At 45.0% G+C, this 27,600-nt stretch overlaps 1 protein-coding gene across 1 annotated transcript; it reads right to left on the reverse strand.

Annotated features, from left to right (window-relative positions):
- Positions 1–8,120: 8,120 nt before the first annotated feature.
- On the reverse strand, positions 8,121–26,667 carry LOC121838129 (juvenile hormone acid O-methyltransferase-like). The gene is made up of 3 exons (XM_042294204.1): positions 26,134–26,667; positions 12,791–12,947; positions 8,121–8,293 (listed from the first exon to the last, which is right to left on the reverse strand). Exons 1-3 carry the CDS (start codon positions 26,665–26,667, stop codon positions 8,121–8,123), a joined length of 864 nt encoding a protein of 287 aa, XP_042150138.1.
- Positions 26,668–27,600: the final 933 nt, after the last annotated feature.

Raw genomic sequence — 27,600 nt, forward strand, 5'->3', positions numbered from 1 at the left:
CTCGGGATAGGTGGAAGCATTCTTTCCTTCATTCGGGCATTCCTTGTTGGAAGATCAATCCGTGTCAAAGTGCCTGGTGCTGTCAGCACACCTCGCCTAGTGGACCGAGGGGTTCAACAGGGCAGTGTGTTAAGTCCGGCACTTTTTAACATTGCGATGGCTGCTCTCCCCGATTGCCTCCCGGCTGACCGCTCCGCACTCCGAATCAAAATGGCGATATACGCAGATGATGTTGCCATCTGGTGTATCGGACCCTCAAAGAACGCAATCGGAATTCGCAATCGGCTCCAAGTGGCCCTAGACGCCACGGCATTAATGATAGCTAAATTGGGCCTCACTTTGTCGGCGGAAAAGACCGCTTCACTCCTTTACCGACGGACAGGCCGAGCACCCCAGAACGCCCTGCAGTTGAAGATTACTGGAATACCTGTGAAGAGAGTCCAAACTCACACTTATCTTGGAGTCACCGTCGACGACCGCGTGACTTGGCGGCCAGAAGCTCAAAAAACATTTAACCGTTGCCGTCGACTACTTTCTGTCTTACGACAGCTAGGAGGATGCTTTTGGGGGGTATCGCAACATGCTCTCCTCCAGCTCTACAAGGGCCTTATAATGTCCCCGCTTATGTACGCGCTCCCTCTCCTGGCCATCGGAAGAGCCCAAGTTCGAGCCATAGAGGCATTTCATCGCATTGCCCTTCGTTGCTGTTTGGGACTCCCCCCTTCGGCCGAAAACATCGCGACACTTGTGTCGGCAGAAGAATGGCCGCTTTCATTGAGACTGCAGGAAAAAGCCATGCGCAACATCGCTCGCATGAATAGCTTGGCCCCGGAAACCAGCGTCTGGCGTCACCTGCGGAAGCGACAGCATTCTCATCTAGGGCACCTGATGTCAAGATTTCATCAAGAGATAGGAGGCCCTGGAGAGTTTCTTCCACCTGTGCCTCCGCATTCAACGCGTCTACCACTGCAAATATACGAGACAATGCCTATTCCCCAACGAAAGGCAAATGTTCCCACATTTGTTGCTCGTTCGGTTGCCCTAGAAAGCCTTAACGAGGACTGCGAAGACTGGACCCATGTTTTTACGGACGCCTCTGTTAACCGAACTAGGCAGACAGCCACAGCTGCAATCACCATTCCCGAAATGAACTATGATGTCGCAGGCAGACTCAATTTCATGACGCCCTCGACAACAGCGGAACTCGTAGCAATATGGGGAGCGCTAGAGTCAATTAAGAATATTGAGCCAACAGGAAAAGCGGTGACCCTAACTGATTCAAAATCTGCGTTGCAACTACTTCAGCGTGTTCAAAAACCTACACCCCTCGTGGCTAGAGTGGCACTTGAGGCTGCAACGGTAGAGGACCTCAGATGGACCCTCGCCATGCAGTGGGTCCCATCTCATGTCGGGATTCCCGGTAATGAGAGAGCGGACACTCTGGCAGCCAAAGCCCATGACGACCAAGACCCAATCTTTCTGCTCGATCGTTTCAACGAGGCACATCGACTGATCCGTAGCTGCCTACAGAAGTCGCATCCTCATCCAGGAGTGGCGACGAACAAGCCGCCTTCAAGCATTCCCCGCAACCTACAGCGAGCCGACGCTTCACTCCTGCACAGACTTCGAGCTGGATGTCCATATACGGCTAAGCGGCTTCACTGGATGGGCCGTAAGGAGGACCCTAGCTGTCCAGAGTGCGGTGACCCAGAAGATGCCGAACACGCCCTTCTGTGGTGCCCCGCCCATGCGGAGCCAAGAAGAGTTCTTTTTTTCAGTTTTATGCCTCTGAGGGGGCTCTCAAGAAACAGCATGGAGGAACTTTTGAACCCTGAAGGATTACGAGGGGTAACAGCAAGAGCCTTGCAGATAGACTGATTTCTGCTCCGAGGTGACCATTGTCGACACTCTTTGAGCACCTCACTGGCCAAACGAAAGAGGCCCCACAGAGCAAATTTGCGACAGGTTCGTGGCGCACGCTTCAAGCATGGTGCCGCAAAGTAAAGCGAGCGCCACCGGGAAATGTGCGTCGTTTGTTTGTCGCGGGTTCACTTCAAGGAGAGTGAACCCGTGCGCGAAACGTTAGGGCTACATTTTTACATGAACCTCTTTTTTTATTTTGTATATTTCTCTCTTCCTCTTTCCTCTTTTTGTCCCTTTCCCAGATCCACCAGGTAGCGACTCGCCCCATGAACGGAGGCCCACACATCTCCTGGTGCCCCTTTCTTCTCGTCACCCCAAAAATAAACAAACTAACTAACAAACCCACAAGCGTCGTCTGCTGAACCGGTTTGCTCCTGGTCGTCCTTTCTTCGCAGAGCAGACTTTCGTTTTCTGGCTGCTCGAGTAGTGTTTAAAGTATTTGTGATCGATCGCCCGGTCGCCATGCCGAAAGGCTACGGTGTACCAAAGTGCCCGAATTACAGTTTCCGCATTCCGATGGTTCAAAAGAAACAGTTGTAGTTTCACCGCTTGCCACTCGATGAACTATGTCGAAGCACTTGGTTCAGGTTCATCGGTTCGAGGGACCCCGGGTCTAAGGTCATTTGTGTATGCTCAGAACATTTTGACACCGAGCCTGATTTTAGCAACATTCAAGGTATTATCCGCGATTGCGGGCAGGTTCCAAAAGCCCTCCGCCGATTCCGATGAAGAGCTGGAGTTTTCGACAGAAGACTCACTGTACTTGCCAACAGGCACACAGGCGTATGGGACTAGTCCCATGCTGTCGCTGTAGAGCAACGTATCTAATAGACCGATCTCATCAGCCAGTTTGACTACGCCACCGCTGCCGCAATGCATCGAGGGAACTGTAGTCTTTTTGCACGTGCGACAACCTCGGTGGAGCTCTTCGCGTGTAGAGCACGAGAAGCACGAGCCCTCGCCGTGCACGGCCGTCTGCCTCCTGTGAACTAAAGTTATGGCGGCTTTACCCATGCGCCCAACGCTTGGTGAGATCGGTCTATTGAATTTCGCTCAGCTGCGATGTGTCCATGGCTATCGCGGCGATGAGAGGCACCGATTCAGAAAATATATCGGTGGCATCAGCGTCAGCGCCATCAGCGCAGTAAAACCGACCGGCACACCGCACTCGCCACCGCTAACGCTCCAATTCTCCTACTGCCGAGAGAACTTCCGGTCGCGATGCCGGTGGACAACACGACCGTCAAAATTACGCCGCAGCTTGTTTTGCGGTGAGTTGGAAAGAAAGAAAAAGTTGATATTTCAGTAAATTTGTGTGTAGAAGTAATAAACCGAAACGAAAACGGATTCATGTTCGGAATTCGGTGAACATTGAAGGTTTAATGTAAAGTTATTTGACAAAAGTAAAAAGGTCATCTCATGGTCCCTTTAAGTTCGGTACGTGCTCCATTCACAAAACGTTCCGAGCACATTCGAGAAGATGACGTTGGGAAAAGTTATTTTCGGCTTACGGACGTTGCGTCCGTAAGCGAGGAAGTTTGAAGACATTGCAGCCGAAATTGCCTTGTCGGATCTTGTGCGCGATGCAGATGTCATACGATAATACTCTGCACTTGCGGTTGTTATTGGTGCAGTTTATTACCGAACACCGTTTTACCGATGACCAGGGGATTGTCGTCATTGAATGCGCTAGCTCTCATTAAATCTGGGAATAAACAAAGGCACTTAAGACTGCTAACGTGTCGGAATGTGAAAGCATTCCTCTATGTAGCGTATTCCTACAAGCTGCGCATCGCGCTGAGCTCGGCCGTGCAGCCTCTCCTTAGTTTGCCCGGGAGGGCTCTGCTGGGTCTGCGGCCGGCCGCTCCCTCTTACCGGCGGCCTGGCCGCTGCGCCATGGAGAAAGCTTCTCTGTGGGGTGGCGTTCCTTGGAACTATGCCACGCGCCAGCCAATAGGGTGGCTGCGACAGACTACAGGCTTCTCTCCATAGAACAGGGGAATTTGGGTGCCGCTTGGCGCGGCTTCAAAAGCTGATAACGCGGCTCGCTCCATGGGACAGTTAATGTGTCCGCATTAAAAAGTGGAGGAAACCGCGAAGAAAACAATCGAACTTAAAGCAACACACGTCCCCAGGGCGTTCACCCGGGTTTTCCTCTCGTACCTAACTAAGCTGCAAAGAGGAAAGCACTGTTAGCCCTTTCTCCTTTTGTCTCTCGACCTCTCTTAGTAAATCGGTTTGTAGACACAGAGGAGGTTTTGGGAAAGGCCATTCAAGGTAAAGCACCCTGAGTAAGTAAGAGCATACGAAAATTAACCAAATTTAATCGTCTCTCTGGGTCGCCTATAGGAAGATGGTGAGGCAAGTTACAACCATCGCTGACTTGAACGTCTGCGAACACGTCCGTCATCGACCATGACAGGATTTTTAGTTTTATATTTATTTCTTTACAAGAACAGAGCTACGCTACACCTTGAAATTTCACCGGGTGAAATGCATCACACAAATGAACATGGGGCGAAAAGTTGAGTTTTCTTTCAACCTCTCATTTCACAGCACTTTCCCAAGTCAGATCATTAATGATGGTTCGGGTCATAAGTTTTATATCTATGTAAAAAATATATGTGGAAGCCATATTCCAGGGAGGAGCACTCAGCTATATGTAAACGCTGCATGTGGCTATTTATTTTTCTGGATATATAAAATTTAGAATTTCGGTCGCAAAGGTTTTAGAATGGTAATTCACCAGCTGTAATTTTCAAATATAAGTATGCACGTAGTAATACTTTTATATTTATTATATGAACACTTTTGAATAAGAACATAGAATATTAAGAATTACAATGAAAGATTTATATGCAAAAAGAAACGTGAAACACGTCAATTAAACACGTTTAAAAGACATTCACAAATTATTTTCCAACAATTTCATATATAAACTGCTAAGAAAATATCACAATCGGCATCTTTATATGCTTTTTACGAATGTATAAGAAAATATGCCTAACCAATATTGTAGTCATGTTATCAGCGCAGAAACCCAGGTGATTTCACTAAATGTGGCAAGATTGTATCTTATCATATTTGAAATGTCCATCTTTTATTTCTATCTAACTCTTCTTAATCGTTTGAATTCACTTTAATTAACTTGTGATGACAAAACATTCAGTGACATATTACAGCCAAAAGAGAAAAATTACAACAAACCTTCACTCAAATTGGTCTAACTTGTCTTCGTTATAGGGCTTTGCCGCACGACGTCTGCTTAAAGATACATTTTGTAGAACCGATAAAGCGATGCTGCTCTCCCTACTGAAAAAAAAATTATATGAATTTATTTCTGATATGTTAATTGGACACGTTTTTCATATCAGAACTTATTATTTCATATCAGTTTCATATGCCGCATATCAGTTACACTAGGCTAGGTGGCGCTAGGTACCGCCCAATTCATGTGCTACAAAAAATGTTTTTATTTACTCACGCCACCATGTAGATACATTACTACATTACGCATACCGCTGAACATATACATTGAACACATACACATACACGGCACAACAACTATGAATACAATTCAGCACACCCTATAACTACTTGTGAGCTCTGCGTTTCCGCCTTTTATACAGGTCGTTTTGTAAGTACGGAGTTTTTCGGTGACTACCTAAGCAAGAAATAATATTATCAGCATGTCAGATTTTTTTTAGTAATGTCGTACCTCTGAGAGTATTTTTAACGGCTCAGGGAATGAATCTCTTAATAAAAAGTAAACACTCGTGCCGTAATTATTTGAAAGCCCGTTAATCAAGCCGCTCCACTGCGGTTCCAAGCCACGTGTTTGCTTGCCCGCGCGGCAGGTCGTATACTGAAAAAAAAAATTATATGAATTTATTTCTGATATGTTTATTGAACAGATTTATATCAGTTGGCATATGTTGCATGTCAGTTCTTATATGTCGCATGTAAGTTTTTGGCTATTTCATATCAGTTTCATATATTGCATATTAGTTTCTGAATGTTTCATATCAGTTTCATATGTCGCATATCAGTTTTTGGAGATTTCATATCAGTTTCATATATTGCATATCAGTTTCATATATTGCATATCAGTTGCATATATTGCATATCAGTTTCATATGTCGCTTACCAGTTTTTGGATATTTCACATCAGTTCTTATATAGAATCACATAATATTTTTTTCAGTAGGGTCTTTTGTAGGGTGTAGAAAGTCATCATGTCTCTAGCAAAGTTTTATATTTTACTTCTTGCGTTGGCCACCTCATCACCCCCCCCCCCCCCCCCCCCCGCTCTTTTTCCCCGGGCCTTTTGCTCACGAAGAACTCTCGGCGGACGCCTCGTCTCACCTCCACGTATTGTTTCCAATTGTCCATCCTTTCCAGCTTTCTTCACTGTCACTTAGCCAGTGTTTACGCTTTGAAGAGAAGCAAGCAGTCTCCGCCCCGGTTTCAACAACACAGCGACGTTCTTGAGGGGCATTTTCTCGTTTTTCACCCAGTAAGCAGAATAATGAATAGGCGTGACCTAACTGATAAGCTTCTTTGTGAAGAGGTTCATGTCGGACCCCAAAATATCCTGCAGGCTGCATGTCGTAGGAGAACTTGAGATGGTCGAAAGGCTTTTGTGTGAACTTCATCATATACGATGAGACGACAACGGCGACGACCCGTCGGTATGAACTGCACTAGGGAAGGAGGTGACCGCGCGTGAAGTCTCCCGATCCGCACCACAAGTCCAGGAGCCTTCGCTCCTGGCACACTTGCCCACGACATGTCCCTTGCAGCAACTCCAGAGCGTGGATGTTTTGATCCCGTCGTGAGCGGATACGCAAAAATCCGGCTAGCTGGGGCTTGATCACAGTGCATTCGAGCCTTGTAGCCATTTTTTTAGATGAACAGACAACGACCCTTTGTATACCTTACATAGAAAAGGGAACTGGTTCGTCGAATACGTTTGCGCCTGTGTCGTTTCAGTCAACAGTTATTTGCCAGCTTTGATTCGCTAAAGCATTATAAAGTTTTATTGAGTTCCACGCTTGTGGTTGCGTCCTGATATTCTAAACACATTATAACAGTTAACAGCTGCTAGTTGAAACGTGGAAAAAGGCGTCTAAAGACCAGAACTATTTCAAAAATTGAGGCTCATTCCTCATAAAATCCATTCTGGCATTGGGCAAATTTCTATATCAAAAATAAATATGAGGTCGTTGAGTAATTTTATAAAATTATGACACGCAAAAAAAAATCAGTTCGAAATGTTGCACTAGGCTGCAACTCTAAGAAAATCTAGAGCGTCTACTTTCCAGCAAATCACTTTTTTCTCCTAAGTGTTTTGCGGGAAAGTAGCATCCGATTGCTCAGAGCGCAGAACCCTGTCAAGTACGAAATTGCTTCTTCTGCTAAAAAAAGAAAAAATCGATTTTTTTGTGTTTTTTGTTTGGTACAGTACTGGCGATAGAAAAAGCTACCGCGGCATTAATATTTTTGTTTTAGTTTCGATGCTGAACAACATCGTAGGTCTTTCCAGCAGTGCGTGACTTTATGCTTACCAAGGGAACAACGCAAGAATCAAAGCAAACAAGTATATAGAATCGTGATTTGTTATGTCACCAGTTTTATCATTCTAAATCAATTATGTCTAGAGTATGTTTAAAGTTTATTTTACTTTTAGTTATATCACTCTGTTTGGTAGGGTGCGGCCCAGCACTTCGCACCGCATGTTTGGACACTGCGCTATTGTTCTGAAGCAATCATTGAAGTCGAATTGAAATATAATGTAACTAGAACTTGGCTGTTGTCGCATCTTTCATATATACACAGAAATAATAATTGTTTTGAAAAATTATTTGTTTTGCAAGGGCATTTAAAGAGTAATTTGAGCAGTAAAACGACCAGGTATTTCGAATGTTTTTTTTTTTTTTTTTATAAGCATCGCAACAGTTATTAATTATGGGATACTTAACCATAAACCTTTGGCAGCCTTTTTGGTTAATAATTCCCGCTGATTATGAGGTAGCAAACCGGCTATGACAACACCAGTCTAGATTTTATTGCAAGTATTTCAGACCCTGTGAGCTTTCATGCACTCAATTCTGCTATCTTTCTGGATCGTAAATCGTAACAGAAAACAAACCAAGGGATACTTATTTTGAACACACCCAACTCGGGCTGTTCATGTATTACGAAGCCTTGGAAGAAGCGAAAACCACAAAAACATCGATCTCGAACGGAGATCCGCCGGCTTCCTTGACGGCCCAGAGTTTTCTTGCCTGCTCCTTCACGTCTTCAAGAAACAGGGGCATTTCTTCGTCCGTCACCAACGTTGTCATTGGGCTCATGGCCACGTGAGCCCCTGTGCCAAGAAAGAACAAGGTGATCTGTACTTATAATAATACTTGTAGTATGCAGCCTGTATAGTACAAGCCTGCCAAACCAGCGAGACAATCAAGACTTGAAGTCAAGGTCACTGTTTTTGTTTATTTTATTACTTTGCGACCGTTTTGTTGCGGCTATGCTCATAATATTGTTTATTTGTTGTTGTTGTTGTTGTTTTTTAAGGAAGGGGAAGAATACGGACATGCGAACGGATTGATGCGTAACAAAGTGACAACGCGGTGCTTTAGTTGCCTATGATTGGGGCTTCTGTTGTACGAACGAAAGTGCAGCTGAAGCACGCTCAAAAGCACAGACTTTTCGCGTGTAGACTTTCATGCAGCGTGAGGCAATAAGGCGATGGAGCATAGCAAAGCAATAGCCATGCTACTTGAATACAACAACAAATGTAATGAGCAAAATACAGCTCTCATTAACCAACACCAAACGAGCTGCCCCTCTGCAAGGGTGGTGTGCATTTGTAATGGTTCCAATTGATTATTTTGACGTATAGGGACGCAAGGGGGGGGGGGGGGGGGGGGGGGGTGTCATAATTTGGATCAGTATTCAAGCAAGATCCCTTCAGAATCCAATGTTAATGGGACCCAAATTTGAAATATTGGCGTAGCTACGTGTTTGCTGCATATCGTATTCAGCCGTTTTTAAAGAGACCTTGAAACGACTTTTTTTTACTTTTGCTAACTACTACTTCTCAGAATCACTCCCTAGCGTTAATAATTGAATAAACTTCCCTTATTTTTTCTTTCTAAGCAATGGCAGTCGGTAAATAAATTCGAGAAATATGAGCATCTTTTATCCCCTGAACTTGAAGCCAGAACAGGCGCCAACGTTAATCATATATCCACGCGCTGGGGTCGGCAAAGTAGAAAACGCGCGCCGAGCTCCGGGCATTGTTAGAGTTCGGCTACTCGCATCACCGGAGTGGTTGGACACGAGCCACCACCCGAGTGTCCGCCAAGGCATTGATCGACTCGAATTCGGCTCGTGGTTGAACACGAGCCGAAGTCGAGTTGCTCACGCAACTCTCGTGTCCAATGTATCTTTTGTGGAAACATCGGTTCGAGAGTAAACGAAGTATTTTTGGAAACGGTTCTAGTATTCCCTCCCTCTTCCTTCTGGCCGAGCAGAGGGGGAAGATGGTTTCTTTGTGTCGACTTCGGGGCAGAAGATAACCCACGTAAGACATGTGCGGTTAGCAAGTACTTTTTGTTTACAAATAATAGTTGAGTTAAATCCCAATCAAGCCCCCTAAGACAAGAGACACCCTAAAATCAGTATAAATGTTGTTGGCTGTATTCAGCCAAAGCAATACAATCCATAGCAAGTACTAATTTGGCACTCGTTCTCAGCTGTTTTGGGGAATCGTGTGCGCTTTGACCGTCTGTCGCCGAAGATTTAGGCCTTCAACTATGTTAAACTGAGACGAACGCGAGAGAGCTATTTAGATCTAAACTGGAGCGACTTTGAAGCCTTGAAATACTTGTTTTCCAGCTACAAGTATCGTGCCACGAACTAAATCCACTCGGAGCCACGATGTAGCAATACGTTGCCATGTCAACGGTTACTACGTCTCTTTTTGCTTAGGAACGATCTTTAAAATGGGGTGAGCCCTCCGGTCATTCTTTGTAACTTGAGGGAGATAAAGCAAAGCGAAAACCGGTTGTATCATTCATTGGCAATGGCCTTGGCTAATACTGCAGCGACCATGACGAATTCGCTCCGAAGCGAGCGGGAAGGGCGCCGCCATGTTTGTCGACGCAACCATGCCCCAAGCAATTGGGGACCGCACGCTATTTCTCGAATTCTACGTTGGCCGGCGAGGGCCAACCCAAAACTTCAAACGGAGTTTCAAATCTGCGCATGCGCAGTGGTGAGCCTTTATTTCTTTGGGGCCCCCAAGCTTTGGGGCCCCTATTCTAAAACTCTCTAATAACGCTAACGGCATAGGATAGGGACCAGGCCACGTGGCCTCTTGCTCTGACTTCCAAGTTGAGGGAACAAAAAACGCTTATATTTCGTAGAAGGGTACATTGTTGGGCTAGTTGCTTCATCCTAGTTAAACACATAAAATAGCGCAAAAAAGACAAGGACAAGAAGTATACAGGACCTGTATGCTTCTTGCCCTTGTCTTTTTGTCCTGTATACTTCTTGTTCTTGTCTTTTTTGCACTATTTTATATGTTCAGCTAATATCTTTTTTTTTTTTGCGTTTCCTATTGCAGGAAAAGAAAAAAATTAAGGCAAGCCTATTCTGTTATTAGCTTTAGGCAGTTATTTTGAGTAGTGTTTAGCGAAAGTACAAAAATCGTTTCATGGTTTCTTTAAATCTAATCGCAGCCGACGCTACGTCCCCATCGAGCCAATAAAGCAGCGTCAAAAGTGCATCGTCACTACTCTCAGTGTCGCTGTGGGTTTGCACTGTTGGTTTGCACTCATCGGCTGAATTAATCACGCCAAAAGGAAAAAGGTCATCGAAGGATCGCGGCGCATTTATTGTGCGTGATCGGTTGTAGTATATAGCAAACGCATAAAAGAGACGAGAGCGGCGACGGTGCAATTTCAGTGCCGATTGACTGACTTTTTTCGGATCGTCAGTGGCGATTGGACTTAAAGTGAAACGGAGTGTATAGTCATTTGCATGGCTTATCACCCGGGCAAAAAATGCTGAGTCACTTTTCTCTGGGCGGACGCGCAGGGTCTGATATACCGCACAGCAGAGCAACAGCGCATGCTTAGAAGGCGTTCTACAGCCCAGCAGGAGAGGATGGCAGCGCGCAGAAGGCGATTGTTTGCAAAGGTCTATATGGGCACCCTGCGTCCGCTAGGAGTCGCTACCAATCCCCTAGCGAACAGCGCCGCACGTGGCCACTTTTGAGTCAGCGTAGGGAGAGCGGCAGGGCTTCTCCGCCACTCCCGCACTCCCGCGGGTGCGCGTCGCAGTTTTTATCGGTTTGGTTTAGGTTCGGTGCTTTGTCCGTCTCAAACGCTCTCGTGAGAACATTCTAGTCGTCTGCGAGTCAATGGAACTCACAGAAAAACGGAAGTTGTTTTGAAATCACCATCTCAACTAGCAACAGGCGGGTCTTCACGAACAACAACGACGGTGCCGAGAAGCGGCTGTATGCTCCGAGCGAGATTAGTTTGATGTCGTTGGTTTGAGCTCAAGGTGGGGAATCCGTTTGCCGGAATGTTACTGGCACAGACGATGAAGAAGATAACTCGAAAGGTGAAGAAAGGATGCCGAGACGGTGCACTTGGTACCGGACAGACCTTTGGCGTCGTCAAGTATGTCAAGCCATGCCATTCGATGCAGCCGGGAAGCGATGAATTATTATGGCTTTAATAGTAATATAATGGTAGAAGAAGGACGTTTGCACCTGTTTTATTTGTTTTATTTCTAATCTGAATACTTTAATTTACGTTTCAGTCACCAATAGTGCATCTTAAAGCGAATTAGTACCAGTCGCTCTACATTCGGGGCCAACGGTGGCCCAGCAACTATGTGCGTCGCACGACGGGCTTTTGCCTTCATGTGATTTGGATATACAAATATCGCCGCGTATCCCCATGCAGGTGGTGCGTCATGCGGAGCGCTGTGCGGCGCCCAGTTTTACCGCTCATGTGTCCCTTGCTGTACCCCAAGCAGGCATGTCGACCTTTGAACACCCACAGGTGTACCACTGCAGTCGAGCTGCTACTGCCGAGGTCGCTTCCCGATGAGTACGCGCGACGTCGTCGCAAGGGGCGCGCGTATCGGCACTGAGTTAGATCTGCAGGGTGCCTAAAGTCGGCGACAGCTTAAGAAACGAGTGACTCCGCGTCTTGCCTCGTGATTGGCTCTTGGGCGTCTCATCGGCTGAGGCCGCAATCGGATTGGCTGCGGAGTGCTCATGGGATGCCCGGGACTACCCGCCTTTTTTTAAGCTATCAGCCACTGGAGCGAAAGCATCTCCCGCTCGGTTAGGCTTAGTATAGGGACGTCAGGGATGCCAACCGAATGATATCCCGCGCGCTTGCATTGTCTGTCTCGTTGGATTTCTTTCTCGCTGGCACTCACCTCGGGGAATGACGCGAGGCACTTTTTCAGCCGAACATATAGTCATTTCTTGACCGTCATCGTCTCAAGTCGTAATTGCATACTCCGGCGACGGCCTTTTATCAACTGTCCAGCGCCTCGGCGGGCTGCTCAATTGACTGTCTCGAGGTGGGGATGGCCAGAGACGATGTAACGTGCAGGCAACGCGTGGTCCAACGCTTTGCACCACCAGCGTGCCAAACAGTCTTTAAGGTCTCAATTGCACGCGCAGCAAGTGGTTTGCAAACTGGTTGACCACGTTATACTGTCCTCAAGAATTCAATATTTTTGTCCCTGCTGCTCGTTGATTCCTGGCTCAATAATATGCGTGGGAAAGATACAAAAAGACCTCGATTATGCGATATATCTAACGAAAACTTACGGACGAGGCTTTCGAGATTCGCGTAGTCGCCCGTTCCGTGAACCACTTTGCATCTCGACGGCGTGAGGTTAGCCATCTTCAGCAGGTCCTTCATATACGATTCCAGGACGTCGCTGCCTTCCAAGTCTTGGCTCGGGGGAATGAAGTTGTGGCAAATCTGAAAGGGCAGCGATGAGCATCGGTGGTATCAGCATCGGGTTTAAACATACTCGAACGGCTGTCAGAATGTTTTAGCACACCTTATACTAATGCAAAATGTGCTAACACAGATGACGCCTAGGGCCTGGAGTTCACGAGAAAAGCAACACGCTCGATTGCCACGAAAAACATTTACACTATCGGCGACGAAATGCTTCGGTAGCGCATTGTTTTGCTTCCTATCCCCGACGACATGACCTAGGTAATTAGTAGCGAGTGATAAGTTCGACGGTGCGTAAAACGTGTTCTTGAAGCCCAGTCGATCATCCTGTTCCTACATCAACACTGACAGAATTGAGAGTCCAACGTTGCTCTTACTTCCGTCAATAAGAGCCGAAATATTCCTACTCAAGACGTCATGGTAAGTGATTGGCCAATCGTGGAAAGCCGACCATAGCGACCCTTCCGGTCGCGTTGCTGACAACGTGAGAGGGCAGGGAGGAGCTTCCATTGTCCCTCCTCCAGCGCGAGCCTTTCGAAAACACCTCGGCGTCGAGTGCCATATCCTCCTCTATAATCACAAAACCTGGCAGTTCGACGACGGAGCCAGTGCCCGGTCGCAGATTTGGAGCGCGAGGATCTCATAGCACAGAGCATCATAGAGCCATTTCTCGGGGAATCTGGACGTCAGCGCACAGCTTTTGCAGCGGCGAGGACCCGAAACACACTTGTTCGCTCGGCAGAAGTGTGTTCCGGCGTCTCGCCGCAGCTTGGAGCCAGTCACGTGGCTCTCCTCTCATCCGTCGTCTGCCGCTCCACCTTTTCTATTGCGGCGGCTGCTTCTCGTGCCGATCTGCCAGGCTTTGTCAGTATATAGGAGGCCATGGCTCGACGGAAAAGGCACGAAGCGCGTGCTGGAGGCCGGGCGTTCCAAAGACACGTCGTTGTCCCTTTTCCCGTCACTATGTGCCCAGAAAGTGAGGGAGAGGAGGAGACAAGAGCGCACGGGGACGTCAGAACGCCTTGCTCTGGTTCGAATGATTGGTGAATAGACCTAAAGCTATAGAGGCTGCCTTTGCCTCCACTGCACCCTTGGTTTTGAGACGCCTAGCACGACCATGGAGGACCGAGGGACACAAAGTAGGCTCGTACACAGGAAGTCTGTGGTTCCGCTAGACCCACGCACAACAGCCCCCCCCCCCCCCCCCCCCCCCCCCCCCCCCCGCTCTCATACATAGACAGCTCGCACGATCCAAACAGTGTATGCGTATGGTAGCTCACTCATTCCGAGTCCCCGGTTTTTGTAAACATGATCAATATAGTTAACCTTTTTTTTTTTTTACCTTGTAAATTAATTGTTAGTTATCTCTAGGGTTGCATGTTTTCGAATAAGAGAGAAAAATTTCGCAAAACATTCGCCGGTAAAATTCGGCAATCCGGACTTATCCGATAAACTCCGAATTTCAATAAACCAATGGTTTATCATTGGTTTATCCAAATCCTGCACATAAATGCCCGCCTCCCCCTTGGGCCGCCTAAGAAAAATATGATATTTTGCCATTAAGTTTGGACAGCGCATAGGGTCAATGATCTTAAAACAATGTCACCCCTGTTTTTCTTAAAAATCTCGGGCCTTTAACAAAAGGAATCCTACGCCGAGTTTTGGCGCTGACGCGTTACAAGTAACGGCGTTAGCGGTATTTTTTTCAGTTGCGTAGTAGCGTGCTCTTTACTTTTTCGAAACAGTAACGGGTAACGCACTTACGTTACTTATTTCAAGTATCGTACCTTTTTGTTCCCAAAACTTAAAATATAACAATTAGTATAAATAACAACGGCAAGCCACATGACTTTTTGAATTCTTTGTGTTTTTCCTTGCGTTTTTTTCCTTGGGAGTATTTAAATGAAACTGTAAAAAATATAAAGTAAATAGGTTCACTTTCTTCTTGACCATGTTTCTTGAAATAGGGCGCTTATGCATACATGTACCGACAAAAACAGTAAAACATGTTAACTACGAATTAAAAAGTAACGCAAAAGTAACGTGCGTGACTTTTATTGGTAACGGTAACGCATTCCTTTTATTTTGAGGTAATGTAGGTCAGCAACACGTTCCTTTTATTTGCAAGTAGGTAGCAACGTATTTCGTCATTCGTTTTCGGCAACGCGTACAACACTGCTTACCACTTATCTCGTCAAAGTTCATCAGGACAGCAGGTCTTTCGGGTCAAGACCAAAGGCACCCTTCCGGATTCCAGTTTGAGCCATACTATTTTTGCTTCTTTGAGCGTTGTGTTTTTGTAACAGTGTGAACCATAGAAATTTTGTTGAAGGGAAAAGAGGGGACGGGCAGTTGATGCTTCTCTATTACAGCCCTTACCATTCCACCCCGCACAGCCGCGATGTAGGTTGATGGGTAGGATGGGGAGAATACGAGCTTCCTAACGACTAGCTGCAGGAGTTTATTACTGATTTGAAGGTTTCGAGGTTTATCGAAGCAACACTTGTTTGCAACTTTTCGCGTGGGAAAAATCAGTATTGCCAATGGCAACGGCGCCAACGCCGAATCCAGCTGAAGAAATATTAATTGATACAAGTCCGTTCTTTTAAATCTAGCGCACGTGTAGACCTGGATAATCTTTTAATAAACAAAAACCCTAAAAAGGTTTAGCTCCGAAATTTGGATGATTTGGAATCGAAAAACAATATTAGCTCCAATAAGTTTTGAATTTTGGTAAAAAATAACCTCCGAAATACGCCCCGACCATGACGTCACAGCTTCGCACAGAAGCCATGAGGAAGAATAGCGAGTCGTTAAAAGATACATAAATATCACTTGGAAGTACGCATATTACAAGGGACTCTTCGCAATCCAAAAGAGCACGAAGAACTCAAGGTGCTGCACGCTCCCTCGGAAAAAGTCGAACCAACGGAATCCAACATTGAAATTAGTCACCCTCGAAGAAGAAATCGAGCAGGTTTGGAAACGTTCGACTGTACGTACCTTTTTTCAAATTTTAATTGGAGTAACTCTTTATTTTAATTGTAACTTTCCCCGAAGTAGACAGATTTCTGTCGAAAATGATCTTGTTTGTATTTTTACGGAATGCCTTCGGACAGGAGACAATGCATCTAGCGAAGCGGTATGTTAACATCACTCGCAGTATCTCTACCTAAACAACTCACCTCGGCTTTACGAGGACCTGCTGGTTCCTCGAGACCTCCGTCTCAAACGCCTTGACCACACACAGGAAGGACACAACATCTTAGCGCAAGCTGAGCAGCGTTTGGTAATTGCCCGATTACACGAATGCCATGCTACCCTGGGGAGAAAAAAAAACGACCTGTTGTTCGCACGTAGACAGCTCGAACACCGCGTTCTAGACGTGTACCCATCCGTGTAGTGCTTTGCTGCAAACGTCGCTTTGACCAATGCGGAACAACGAAGGGGAATCGCAGGAAATAAACTTTCGAAACTTATACGAACAGATGAAACCGAGCAGTGCACAGTCACCACCACTTTTGTGCAGAATCTCTTATCCAGACAAATTTCTGTGTGCGAGGTCACTGTCTTGGCAAAAGGCCACAGCTTTAGCGTGACCACAACGCGGCAGCCTCTTTCAAAAATTGGTCACAGTGGTGGGGGACGGCATCGCGCGCCTAGATCAAAGCGCCCGTGAAGAACTCCGACATAAAGCGATTGGAATGCTTTTAAAACTCCCACAACGGCAGCGAAACAATCTGTCAAAGGAGGAAAGAACACTGCCTCATAAATTCCGCGAGGATACAGAGACCGTGATCCTGCCGGCAGACAAAGGAAAGTCGACCGTCGTCCTTGACCGGAAGGTGTAGGAGAACAATGTAATAGACCTCCGTAATAGTCGTTCCTACAAAAAGCGCAAAACCCAACGTCACAAATTCAGACAAACTTGAATGATCTGTGGCAGAGATTTTAAAGAAGTTACCGTAGTCGAAGAGCCTCTATCTGCAGCTCATCTGCAGAAATGGCTCTGAGCCAGGTTTCTACGGACTCCACAAAATCCACAAGCCTAGCGTTCGTTTCGACCTATTGTAGACTTCGCGACCTCGCCACTTCGTGCGCTATCCAAGTATATGCACCAGATTTTAGCTCCCCCCGTGGGAAATACGTCGAACTTTGTGCAAAACACCGGCCACTTCGTAGAGAATTCCTTGCAAATGAAACTCAACGACAATGACAGCATTGTATCCTTCGACGCTGTGTCAATGTTTACAAGTATTCGAGTTCCGTTTGCAGTCACCCCAATCAAAGAGGCCCTTGAGAAAGAAGAAAACTTGGACTTAAGAACCAGCATCATTGTGGATGAACTATGTCGCCTGCTCGAGTTTCGTCTCGGCAGCACATATTTCAGTTGCCAAGGTAAACTGTTTAAACAAGTCAGCGGAACTGCAATGGGGGCATCTATCTGTCACGACGGCAAAGCTTATAATGGAAATAATCGAGCAGAAAGCACTACGATCTTTCACCAGCAGGCCTAAAGTGTTCTTGCGTTATGTTGATGATTGGTTCTGTATTTTAAAGAAATCACAAGTCAATCATTTTTTGGCCATCCTCAATTTCATCGAGCCGGCCATTCGGTTCACCAAGGAAAGCGAGAGAGACAACACCTTCCCGTTTCTTGATACAAAACGGCAAGGGGAAGAAATGAAGTTTATTTTGTATACAAAAAGCAACGAACACCGGACGCTACCTTCAGTTCGACTCGAACCATCCAACTAGTCATTAGGCGTCAGTGGTCTCAACACTTTTATCTAGGGCAATGACTACCTATTTATCAGAGACCGACAGAAAAAAAGGGAAAAGGATTCTAAAGAAAGTGACAGCGTGGAATGCCCTTTAGATATAGCGTTCACGTTTGGCCTAGTCCAGATAGTGCAATCTTATATTAGAATTCAGGAAAATTCAATGTCTATACTTGATTATATTTTGCTTAGTAGTGAATAGAAAGAGTTTAGCGTTGAAGTACTAGACGGAATCTCTGATCATAACCTGGTGCTGCTAGAGCTACCCCTACGTTTCCACAGGCCTCAAGTTACGAAGATTAAGGTGCCTAATTTCAATAATGCAGATGACGTTAGTATTATAGATACATTCGATTGGTCCCTTGAGAAGCTCACTGATCATTCAGAGCACTGTAACGCAAATATAGATGAGCTTTGGCACCATTTTAAAACTATTGTGGAGGAGTGGATGACTACTTTGGCCCATACAAAATAAAAATTATTAAGCGCGAGCGGCCATGGATTAATCGGGAAATAATATATTTGAAACGTAGGATTGCGCGTGCTCGTAAAAGGGCCAAGGCCACTGGATCACAGATAAGAGAACAAGGTGTAACAACTCTGTCCGGGGAACTGAAACGTATGTTATCTGAGGTAAGGTTTCGCTATCATAATACAACTTTAGGAAGATTCCTTTAATCATCTCCAATGAAGTTTTGGAAATATCTATCAGCCAAACAAGGTAATATACACTTAAAATATACGATGATATAATTGAAGAGCCCAAAAAAATAGCCGCCAGTTTTAATTACACTGTTGATCAGGCTCTGCCCCAGTTGTACAACCTTATTTTAGCTGAAGAAGGCATCCTTAATTTGCTTCATAACGTGGATCCTAAAAAGTCAATGGGGTTAGATTTAATTCCAAATTCTCTTCTGGTACGTTACTCTGAGTGAATGGCAAAGTACTTGTTGATAATATTCCGAAAATCAATAGAATGGAGTGCTCTTCCTAAAGAATGAAAAATAGCTAAAATTATTTTACGATAAGAAAAAAGGGACATTAAAGACAAACAGACAAGACAGGCTTTCGAAAGCCTGTCTTGTCTGTTTGTCTTTAATGTCCCTCTTTCCTTATCGTAAATTAATAATTAACACGCTCAACCATCTACAGCTAAAATTATACCTGTTTTAAAATCGGACGACAAAAAATTGTTGCAAACTATGGGCCCATTTCCATAACGAGTCACTGTTGTAAACTATCTAGGCACATTTTTGATTACGTTGAAAAAGGTAAATATCATAGCGGCGAGTAAGCATAGATTTAGAAGAGGCCTGTCTACACTCTACAGTAACCCAGTTGATAGAAATAACGCATGATCTCGGTAAGGTAATGAATAGCAGAAGTCAGGCAGATGTTTTATTTCTGAATTTCAGTAAAGCTTTCGATAAAGTTCCTCACAACAAGCTTCTCCTAAAAATGAATACCGTACTTAACTCAAATAAATTAGTTAAATGGTCAACCTCATACTGAGAAGGAAGGGAAGAGTACGTTTGTTTTAAAGGTTATGAATCTGATTCCCTTCCCGTTGACTCCGGCGTGCCCCAGGGCTCTACTCTGTCTTGGGGCCCTTACTTTTACAATTACATATCAACGATATCACTAATAACATAGATGTCAACATAAGATTATTTGCAGACGATTGCATTTTATACAAAGAAGTTAAGTCCTATCAAGACCAAATAGTTTTAAATAATTGCTTAGAGAGGATACAGGCTTGGTGTCGGGAATGGCAAATGAAGCTGAATACCTGAAAAACTATTTTAATGTTTATTACGCGGAAAAAGTGTCCTCTGGAGTTTTCCTATTGCATTGATGGTCAACCTATTCAACGTGTCGAAGAATATAAGTATTTGGGGTTATATTTTATTAATAATCTATCATGGGACAAACACATTGATTACTTTAACACAAATGCGATCCAGCGGCTTTGGGCCTTGAAACGTCTCTTGAAGCACTCGTCCACCAGCACAAAACTTACAGTTTATGAAACTATGAAACGATATTAAGGCCAATCTTAGAATATGCAAAGGTTGTCTATGACCCGTTCACTAAAATTAATATTAATAAATTAGAAGGTGTACAAAGGACAGCAATACGGTTTGTTTACAACAAATATGAAACGTGAAGCTCCCCTTCAGAAATGTTGCAACAAGCTAACCTGCTAACATTAAGCGAAAAAGCGCGGATAGATAGATTAAAGATGCTATTCTTAATGATTCAGGGTAAATTAAATATCGACATTTCCAGATATATTACATTTTCAGGCAGGTTAAACACCAGATCATCTCATGCACGTTCAATACTTGACTATCCGGTGTGATTGTACACCTTCAAGTACTCCTTTTTCCCTAGAACCATTGTTGAATGGAACAAGCTGCCCGCTGATGTTACCAATTCAGACTCTATTGACTATTTTATCAATAAATCAACTGTCTTTTCAAAATAGATTGAAATTAATTTTTCTCGTGCTTTGATGACTTGTTAATAGTTATTGTTTTGTATGCTGGGTGCTATAAATATTGCATAATGCTTTAGGCCTAATTTCTGCACGCTGATGGGACCAATTCAGTCTGTCTTATTCATATTTATTGTTTTGTATGCTGGGTGCTATAATGTTTTGGGCCACATTATCCCTGGTGTTCAATTGTAGTCTTCTTATTTTTTAGATCCTTGTGCTTCTCCTACCAAGGTCCTTTGGGCCAGGTCGTTTTGATAGATAAATAAATAAAAATAAATAAAATCAGAGCATTGTTGATGATCTCAAGAAAAATGGCTACAGCAACAGTTTTGTTGAGCGTTTCGCCCGTCGCAAAGGTCGCACGTGCCACAACAAAAAGTCATCGCAACACACGCAGTCTGGTCCCATCGCGCCCATCAGTCTGTGAAGCACTGGCTGATGCCACTCCTTGCTCAGGTGTGGCGGAGTCTACGTTCCAGGTTATGGGAACTAAGAAAAGAGAAAAATGGCGCTGTCGGTCATGTCGCGCGAAAGACGGTCGGGAATCATCGGCCCCTGATAAGGTCTCCTCGCCGTTGGATATTGCGAACCTGTCAGCTCAATTTGCTGAAGTGAACGAAAAGCTGGATCAACTTCTTTCACTTAAGGACAAAGTAGATAGTCTCCTTGGACTACCAGCTCAAGTCAATGACCTGTTGACCTTAAAAACAACATTCGAAGAAATGAAGGCAACTGTGAACGAGCTGAAGACCTCCGTGGAGTTCAACTCAGGCCAATATGACCAGCTACTTGTCGAAATGACAACAAGTAGAAAGGAAATAAAAGACCTGAAAGCAGAGATGACTCAACTGAAAAATGTTGTGTCTGAGAACGCTGCATGCATCTCCCATCTACAGGTCGAGTTAAATGACGCTGAACAGTACAACCGCCTGCCTAATTTAGAAATCCATGGCATGCCGGTGTCAACCAATGAAGACCTAAAAAATCCGTCTTCGACCTCGCAGACAAACTGTCAATCACATCTTTTCAACCTTCTGACATAGTGGCTGTCCACAGGCTCCCAAGCAAAAAGGATAAGATCCCCCCGATTTTGGTTCGATTTTCGTCATCAGCCGCACGACAGATATGGATGAAAGCACGTGGCGGTCTGCGCGAACTCGAAGCGAGAACTGTACCCCAGCATTATTTTAACGAGAATCTCACCCAAATCAACCGAAACCTGTTCTGGAAGGCTCGAACAGGGGGAAAAAAGAAAAGATTCAAGTATGTTTGGGTTCGAAATGGCAAGATCTTTGCCAAGCGGCAAGATGAGGCAACCCCAGTGCGCATCAGCTGTGAACACGATCTTGAACTGATAAACTAAAAGGATATTGGATCTAGAGAGTACCGTCTGATTATGGACTGTGATGACTTTCATACTTTTGTTTCCTTTTCAAAAGTACAAAACTTTTTTACAGGTTTCAAAGGTAATACTTTTCGTATTACCCATGTTAATATCTGAAGCATCCGGAAATACTGGGACCATTTTCTCGCATTAATCTTCCCTTTTTGCTCTTGTTTTGATGCTTTTGTACTGACCGAGATTAACATTTCTTCGGACAGTTTCACTAAGTACAAAATACCAGGCTATCAGGTGTTCTCTTATACTCGTCCAATGGGAAGAGGAGGGGGTGTCGCTGTGTTTATAAAAAATAGTTAGTCGGTGGCCGAGTTAAAATTTTCATTCCAACAGGCAGAAGTACTTACGCTGCACTTAAACACTCCTTTGTTATCCCTGGTCCTTTTCTCAATCTATCGTCCCCCGTGCTGTAATGCACGGTTATTTCTGGCCGAATTAGATTTAGCTTTGTCCTCCCTTTCATCTGAAGAGCATGTATGTGTAAACGGCGATATTAATATCGACGTACTTCGTCCCACAGTGACCATAGTCGCAGACTATCTTGATGTTTTGTCTAAATGGGGCCTAAAAGCAACAATTCAGAAGGCAAGACGGGAGGAATTTATCTCTGGCCAGTTGGTCGTATCTAACATTGATCATATAAACGTACGAGCTCAGAACATAGTAATCCAGTCTGCAATTATTGAAACGAAACTTGCTGATCATTATTTTGTCTGTTGTTCATTAACACAGATACCTAAGCCGTTGACTTATGTTGGCGCTGTGAGGGAGTTGTCAATCGTTGATCCCAGGCACTTCGATAAACTTGGGGAGCAACATGATTGGAATACTTTTCTTCTAACTACATATCCAGCTGACGGTTATGAACGGTTTGTAGCTCAGTTTAACCTTTTTAAAGAGGCGGCTACATGCACTGTAAAAATTAAACATCGTAACATAGACCAGAAATGGATGTCTTCAGAAATATTGGCAGCCATCAAAGAAAAAGATCTTTTATGGGCACAGCCAAAACGCTCCCCCGGTAACACTATGCTACGATTGAAATTCAAGCAATACAGAAATAAGGTTAATGCCATGATTCGTCAGGCCAAACGCATGCACTTCAGAAATAAATTTAAGGACGCTCGTTCTGATATAAAAAAAAAAAAAAACGTGGTCGCTCATCAACGATCTCCGTGGTACTAAGAAGTGCACTAAAAGCAATGATAGCTACCTTCTTTCGCAATTCTCTGCTGATGGACGGAGTATTGCTAATGAATTTAACAATTTTTTCTCTCAAGTATCAGGTATTGCAGGGCAACACCCAGCTTCATGTACCTTAAACAAAAGTGTCTTAGACTCGGCTTATCTTCCTCTTCTCTCTGAAGAAGAGCTTAGGTCAATCCTTTTAGCCTTAAGCCCAATAAATCTCCAGGTATCGACGGTGTTTCAGTTAATGACTTGCGCAGAAACTTTGAAGGGAATGGGGTTGTTCTACTTTCGATTTTTTATCACATAATATCTAATGGTATCATTTCATTAGCAATGAAAACAGCTTTGGTGATTCCATTATTCAAGGGAGGCGCACGAAATAACGTAGAACATTATCGACCTATTTCCATTCTGTCTTGCTTTGCTAATATCCTGGAAAAACATATGTGGATAACTATGAATAGCTTCTTAGATAAACACAGTTTACTATCTCCTTATCAGTACGGATTCACACAAGGCCGAGGTACTCAAATGCTCCTTGAGGACTTTTCTGACATGCTCAATTTATATTTTGAACGGAATCAAGTTGCCTGCGCACTGTTCCTTGATGTGCGCAAGGCATTTGACAGTGTTAACCATCACATTTTGATAACAAAGCTTTCAAAGTTAGGCTTTCGAGGTTCTTTTTTTTAAATTTACTGGGAAACTTTCTACAGGATAGACGTCAATGTGTTTCATTTGGAGGGTATCAAAGCGGATTCTTTTCAATCAAAGCGGGTGTCCCCCAGGGCTCGGTTTTAAGTCCACTGTTATATAATCTTTATGTTAATGACCTCTCCAAGGTGGTACCAATTTCACTATTTCAATATGCTGACGACACCGTTATTTTATCTACAGCGTCCAATTATTCAGATGCCTTTTCGTCTTTGCAAACTGCGGCAATTAAAACTATGGACTGGTTTGAAGCTAATTTAATTAAAGTTAATGCATCCAAAACGCAGCTAATATGTTTCCACAACCCTTTGAAAAAGTTAATATGACCTGCTCTTTACGATTACATACGTCTAGGTGCCTATCATGTGCATGTGAGCCTATACAGCATATATCTTCTATAAAATATCTTGACCTATTCTTTGACAGTGACCTAACCTGGAACACTCATCTTGCTCATGCGTGTAAGACAATTCGTGCAGTGTCTTGTTTGCTATACAACACGAGATATTTTATGCCACTATCCGTTCGAAAAATTGTTTTACATGCTCTTGTTTACAGTGTGCTCCGTTACGGTATCACCGTGTATGGTCATTGTGCTCTGCGTTGGCAAATTAGAATTAATTCGATTCTGCGTTCTTCGCTAAAGAACATTTCCTATGATTTATGCCTTGGTAAGGACATTGATGTGTTTAAAGCACTGCATTTGACTGATTTTAACTCGCTATTGATGGAAACTGTTGTTCATAGGCATTTCTGGGATTGTCAATTTAAAGTTCCATATGTACCTTCTCGTATTCATAGGCCCAAAGAGCGTTACCGGATACCTCGATGTTTGACAAGATTTGGAAAAAGAGCTCGGAGTTACTATGCACCAGCATTTATGAACAAACTACCTTCTAGTATTCTAATTTTAAGAACAAAATACAAGCTCAAGAAAGCCCGGAGAAATTTAAATCGTAAAGTGCTCACTAGTTTGCTTTTGTTATTCTGATTATTTGTGTGGATCTTATTTTACATATTTCCTTTTGTAAACGGCATGGTTTCACTGATTTTAAGACGCTCCCAGTCAAGGCCAATGGGGCTTAGGCAGGTCAGAAATAACATACGTTATGTTCATTTGCATTAAAAATATTATTATTATTAAAAGAAAAAGCCAGTGCTTCACAGTGTGTGCCAGTGAAGCACTGGCATGTGTGCTGAGAAAAGGTCTCCGAGGCGCGTAGAAGCCTGAGTCGACATTGGACGCTTCATGCCGCGACCCAAAGATAGCCTCTTCTCAAGCGAGAGAGCACATGGCGTGGTCTACAACATTTCATGTGCAAAGTGTCCCGCTACTTACATCGGCGAGAGGAAAGAGTTTCCGCAATGCATCACACAGCACAAGGAAGACGTGAGCAAGCTCTATCACGAGCGTAGCGCCGTCGCGGAACACTGCGGTGCCCACGACCATCCGATCGAGTTCTCGAACGCGCTCGTGATTGAAGCTGACCCATATACTCAAAAAAATTTCTTCTTGGAGTCTTGGCACATGCAGCACACGCCAGGAAACATAAACGGGTCCCTGGGTGCTTTGCCATCGGTTTACGTCCATGGATTCCGCCACCTGACGGGGGCAGTGAACAAGAAGATATGTTTATAAAAAGTGCAAGAAATGTAGAGTTATAAGCAACTAAGAGGAAGATGAAAGCTGCTGCAGCTCCACGTGATTTAGTCACCCCTAATGAAGAAACCGAGCAGGTTTTGTAACGTTGGGCAGTACCTTTTTGGGAGTTTGGTTGGAGATATACCTCCTTTTTTTTCATTTAACTTTCTCCCAATAAGGCACTTTTCTGTCGAAAAAGTTCTCGTTCAATCGTGCACTTTTCATACAACCTACCTCTGAATAAATATAAACTTGTATCGAGTATTCTGAAAAACCCGGGAGCACGTACGCGTGTTGTGCGTGTAACGCGTTGGCAACCACCGTCTAGGCACATGCACACATTTGCGGATGAACGTGTTTGAGTGCGGAACTGCGTCCTTGCGGCAGGAAGCAGCTGCTCGCAGTATACGAAGCGCGCGGCCGCATAGCGCTCCGCTGCGCGATGCGAGAGAGTAAAACCTGGCCCACCTTTTTAGAGAGTCGCGTTACGGGTACATCAATCAGAAGCTGAGAAAAAAAAGGGAGGATTACGTGGTCACCCGCACCGCGCGTCAGCGTGATCGACGCGCATTTATCCCACAAACGGGGACGGAATCTATACTTTAGTTTGAGCGGTGGGGACGCGGGACCACGATATTATTCTAAGGTTGCGATGATTCAAGCTCGACAGAAGCAGCGGGTGGATCGTCCCAATTTCGGGCACCTTGACGCTGTCGCCGGGCGCCATTATGTTGCCGTGTATTTCGCTTACTGTTGGGGAGCCCCCAACAATGACAGCACGTTCTAAATGACACTTGACTGCATTCGGCTGCGTGTCAGCGCAAGTGTATAAGCTTGGCGAAAATTCTCTTCACAGCGCTTCGAGTCTGCCTGCCGCAACAGAACGCATAGCGCTTGAATAGAAACGTCTGTATGGGTCTTTAGTTTCACGCGTCTGAAATAAACTTCGGGTGAAGAAAACCGTCGGCATTGCTCACGTGTGCGTATTTCTCCCAACGCTTCATCTGAGCCAGCTCCTGGTGGCATCGCATCAGTGGCGTAGAGGCGCAGAAGAGGAGCAGACAATTTCCGCCGGGTTTCATCAGCAGCGCGATGTTCTTGAGCGCCTTCTCTTGATTCCTCACCCAGTTTAGACAGAAGAAAGAGAAGACACTGTCGAACTGACCGTGCCGCTCCACAAAATCGGACACGTCATCTGCAACAACGTCGAGGACGTCGTATGTAATCTTGGGATGGCCGAAGTGACTCCTGGCGTACTCCACCATGTCCCTGGAGACGTCGACGGCGACAATCCTTCGGCACGGAAGACAGCGGGGAAGCAGGCCCTCGCGTGTAAAGTCACCCGTGCCACAGCCCAGATCGAGGTATTGCTGTTCTCCTTTTTCGTCCCGACCGAACGACTTCTGGAAGTTTTCAAGCGCCTTGAGATTTACACCCCATTGTATCTGGTTAGAGGCCACGTAGAGTTCCGGCTTTAGTGTAGTCAGGGAGTCGTCGTTGTTGGCGCGCATCGTGCTCTGGTTGTTAACTGTCTGATTTCTCAGAAGCGTGAGGTAAAACAACGGTGCCTGAAACGCGTCCTCGACGGGTGTGTTTAACGTCTTAGATCGCGCACGCATCCAATGTAAACTCCTGGACCAAGTGGCAAAAAATGGTGATACAGAGGCTGGCGTGTCAAGCTGGCGGATATCGCAATCCTGGCGGTCGGTATTAAAAGTCCCGTCAAAAAATGTGAGCGAACGCTTGTGTCGCTGTTCTCGCGGCGTCTCAATTCCCGGATGCCAAAGCTCCCGGCAGCTGTGAAACTGAAGCGACGTGCAGCAGAACAGGTGTTGTTGTTTGATGACAACCGCAAGGTTTAACCCAATACGAACTGTTTATTTAGTCTAAATCTACAACTCAAGCTTCGTTAAACACAGAAGAGTTCTTTTGCGTGGCGTCTTTCGTGGCGTTCCTTTTCGATCTCTCTTGTTCCCACACCGGGCTGTTGCTGTTGCTCGCGTCTTCCTTCTCTCTCTTCCGACCAACGTCTCAAATTCCGCTTCTTTTCCGATCCGCTTTTCGCACCCCCAGATGGTTGATGGCGGCGGCAGACATCTCGTCTTGCTCATGTTCGCCCGAGCTGGTGTAAACATGACGTGAGGCCGCGGGCAAAGCTCAGTCCGTCAGGTGCCAGTCGAGGTTACCCGAGCATCCATGTGGTTTCCTCGTGCTCGGTGTTTTTTTCTTTGTGTGTGCTTATTTATCGTCTTGTCTGTTTACGTTTTCACGTTGCGCCGTACCGCGTGAGATTTATCGCTATCTCGTTGTCCGTTTTTCTGTTTCTTGCACTCCCGAGCTCCGAGTCAGAGTTCAAACTTACAACAGGTGTCTCCCACACCCAGCACCGCTGCTCTGCCACCACCAAGATCGCGACCCGCGACAGCATGATACTTCTATGACGC

This window comes from Ixodes scapularis, unplaced genomic scaffold (genome assembly GCF_016920785.2).
Source record: "Ixodes scapularis isolate PalLabHiFi unplaced genomic scaffold, ASM1692078v2 PGA_scaffold5__190_contigs__length_132052651, whole genome shotgun sequence".
Lineage (NCBI taxonomy): Eukaryota > Metazoa > Arthropoda > Arachnida > Ixodida > Ixodidae > Ixodes > Ixodes scapularis.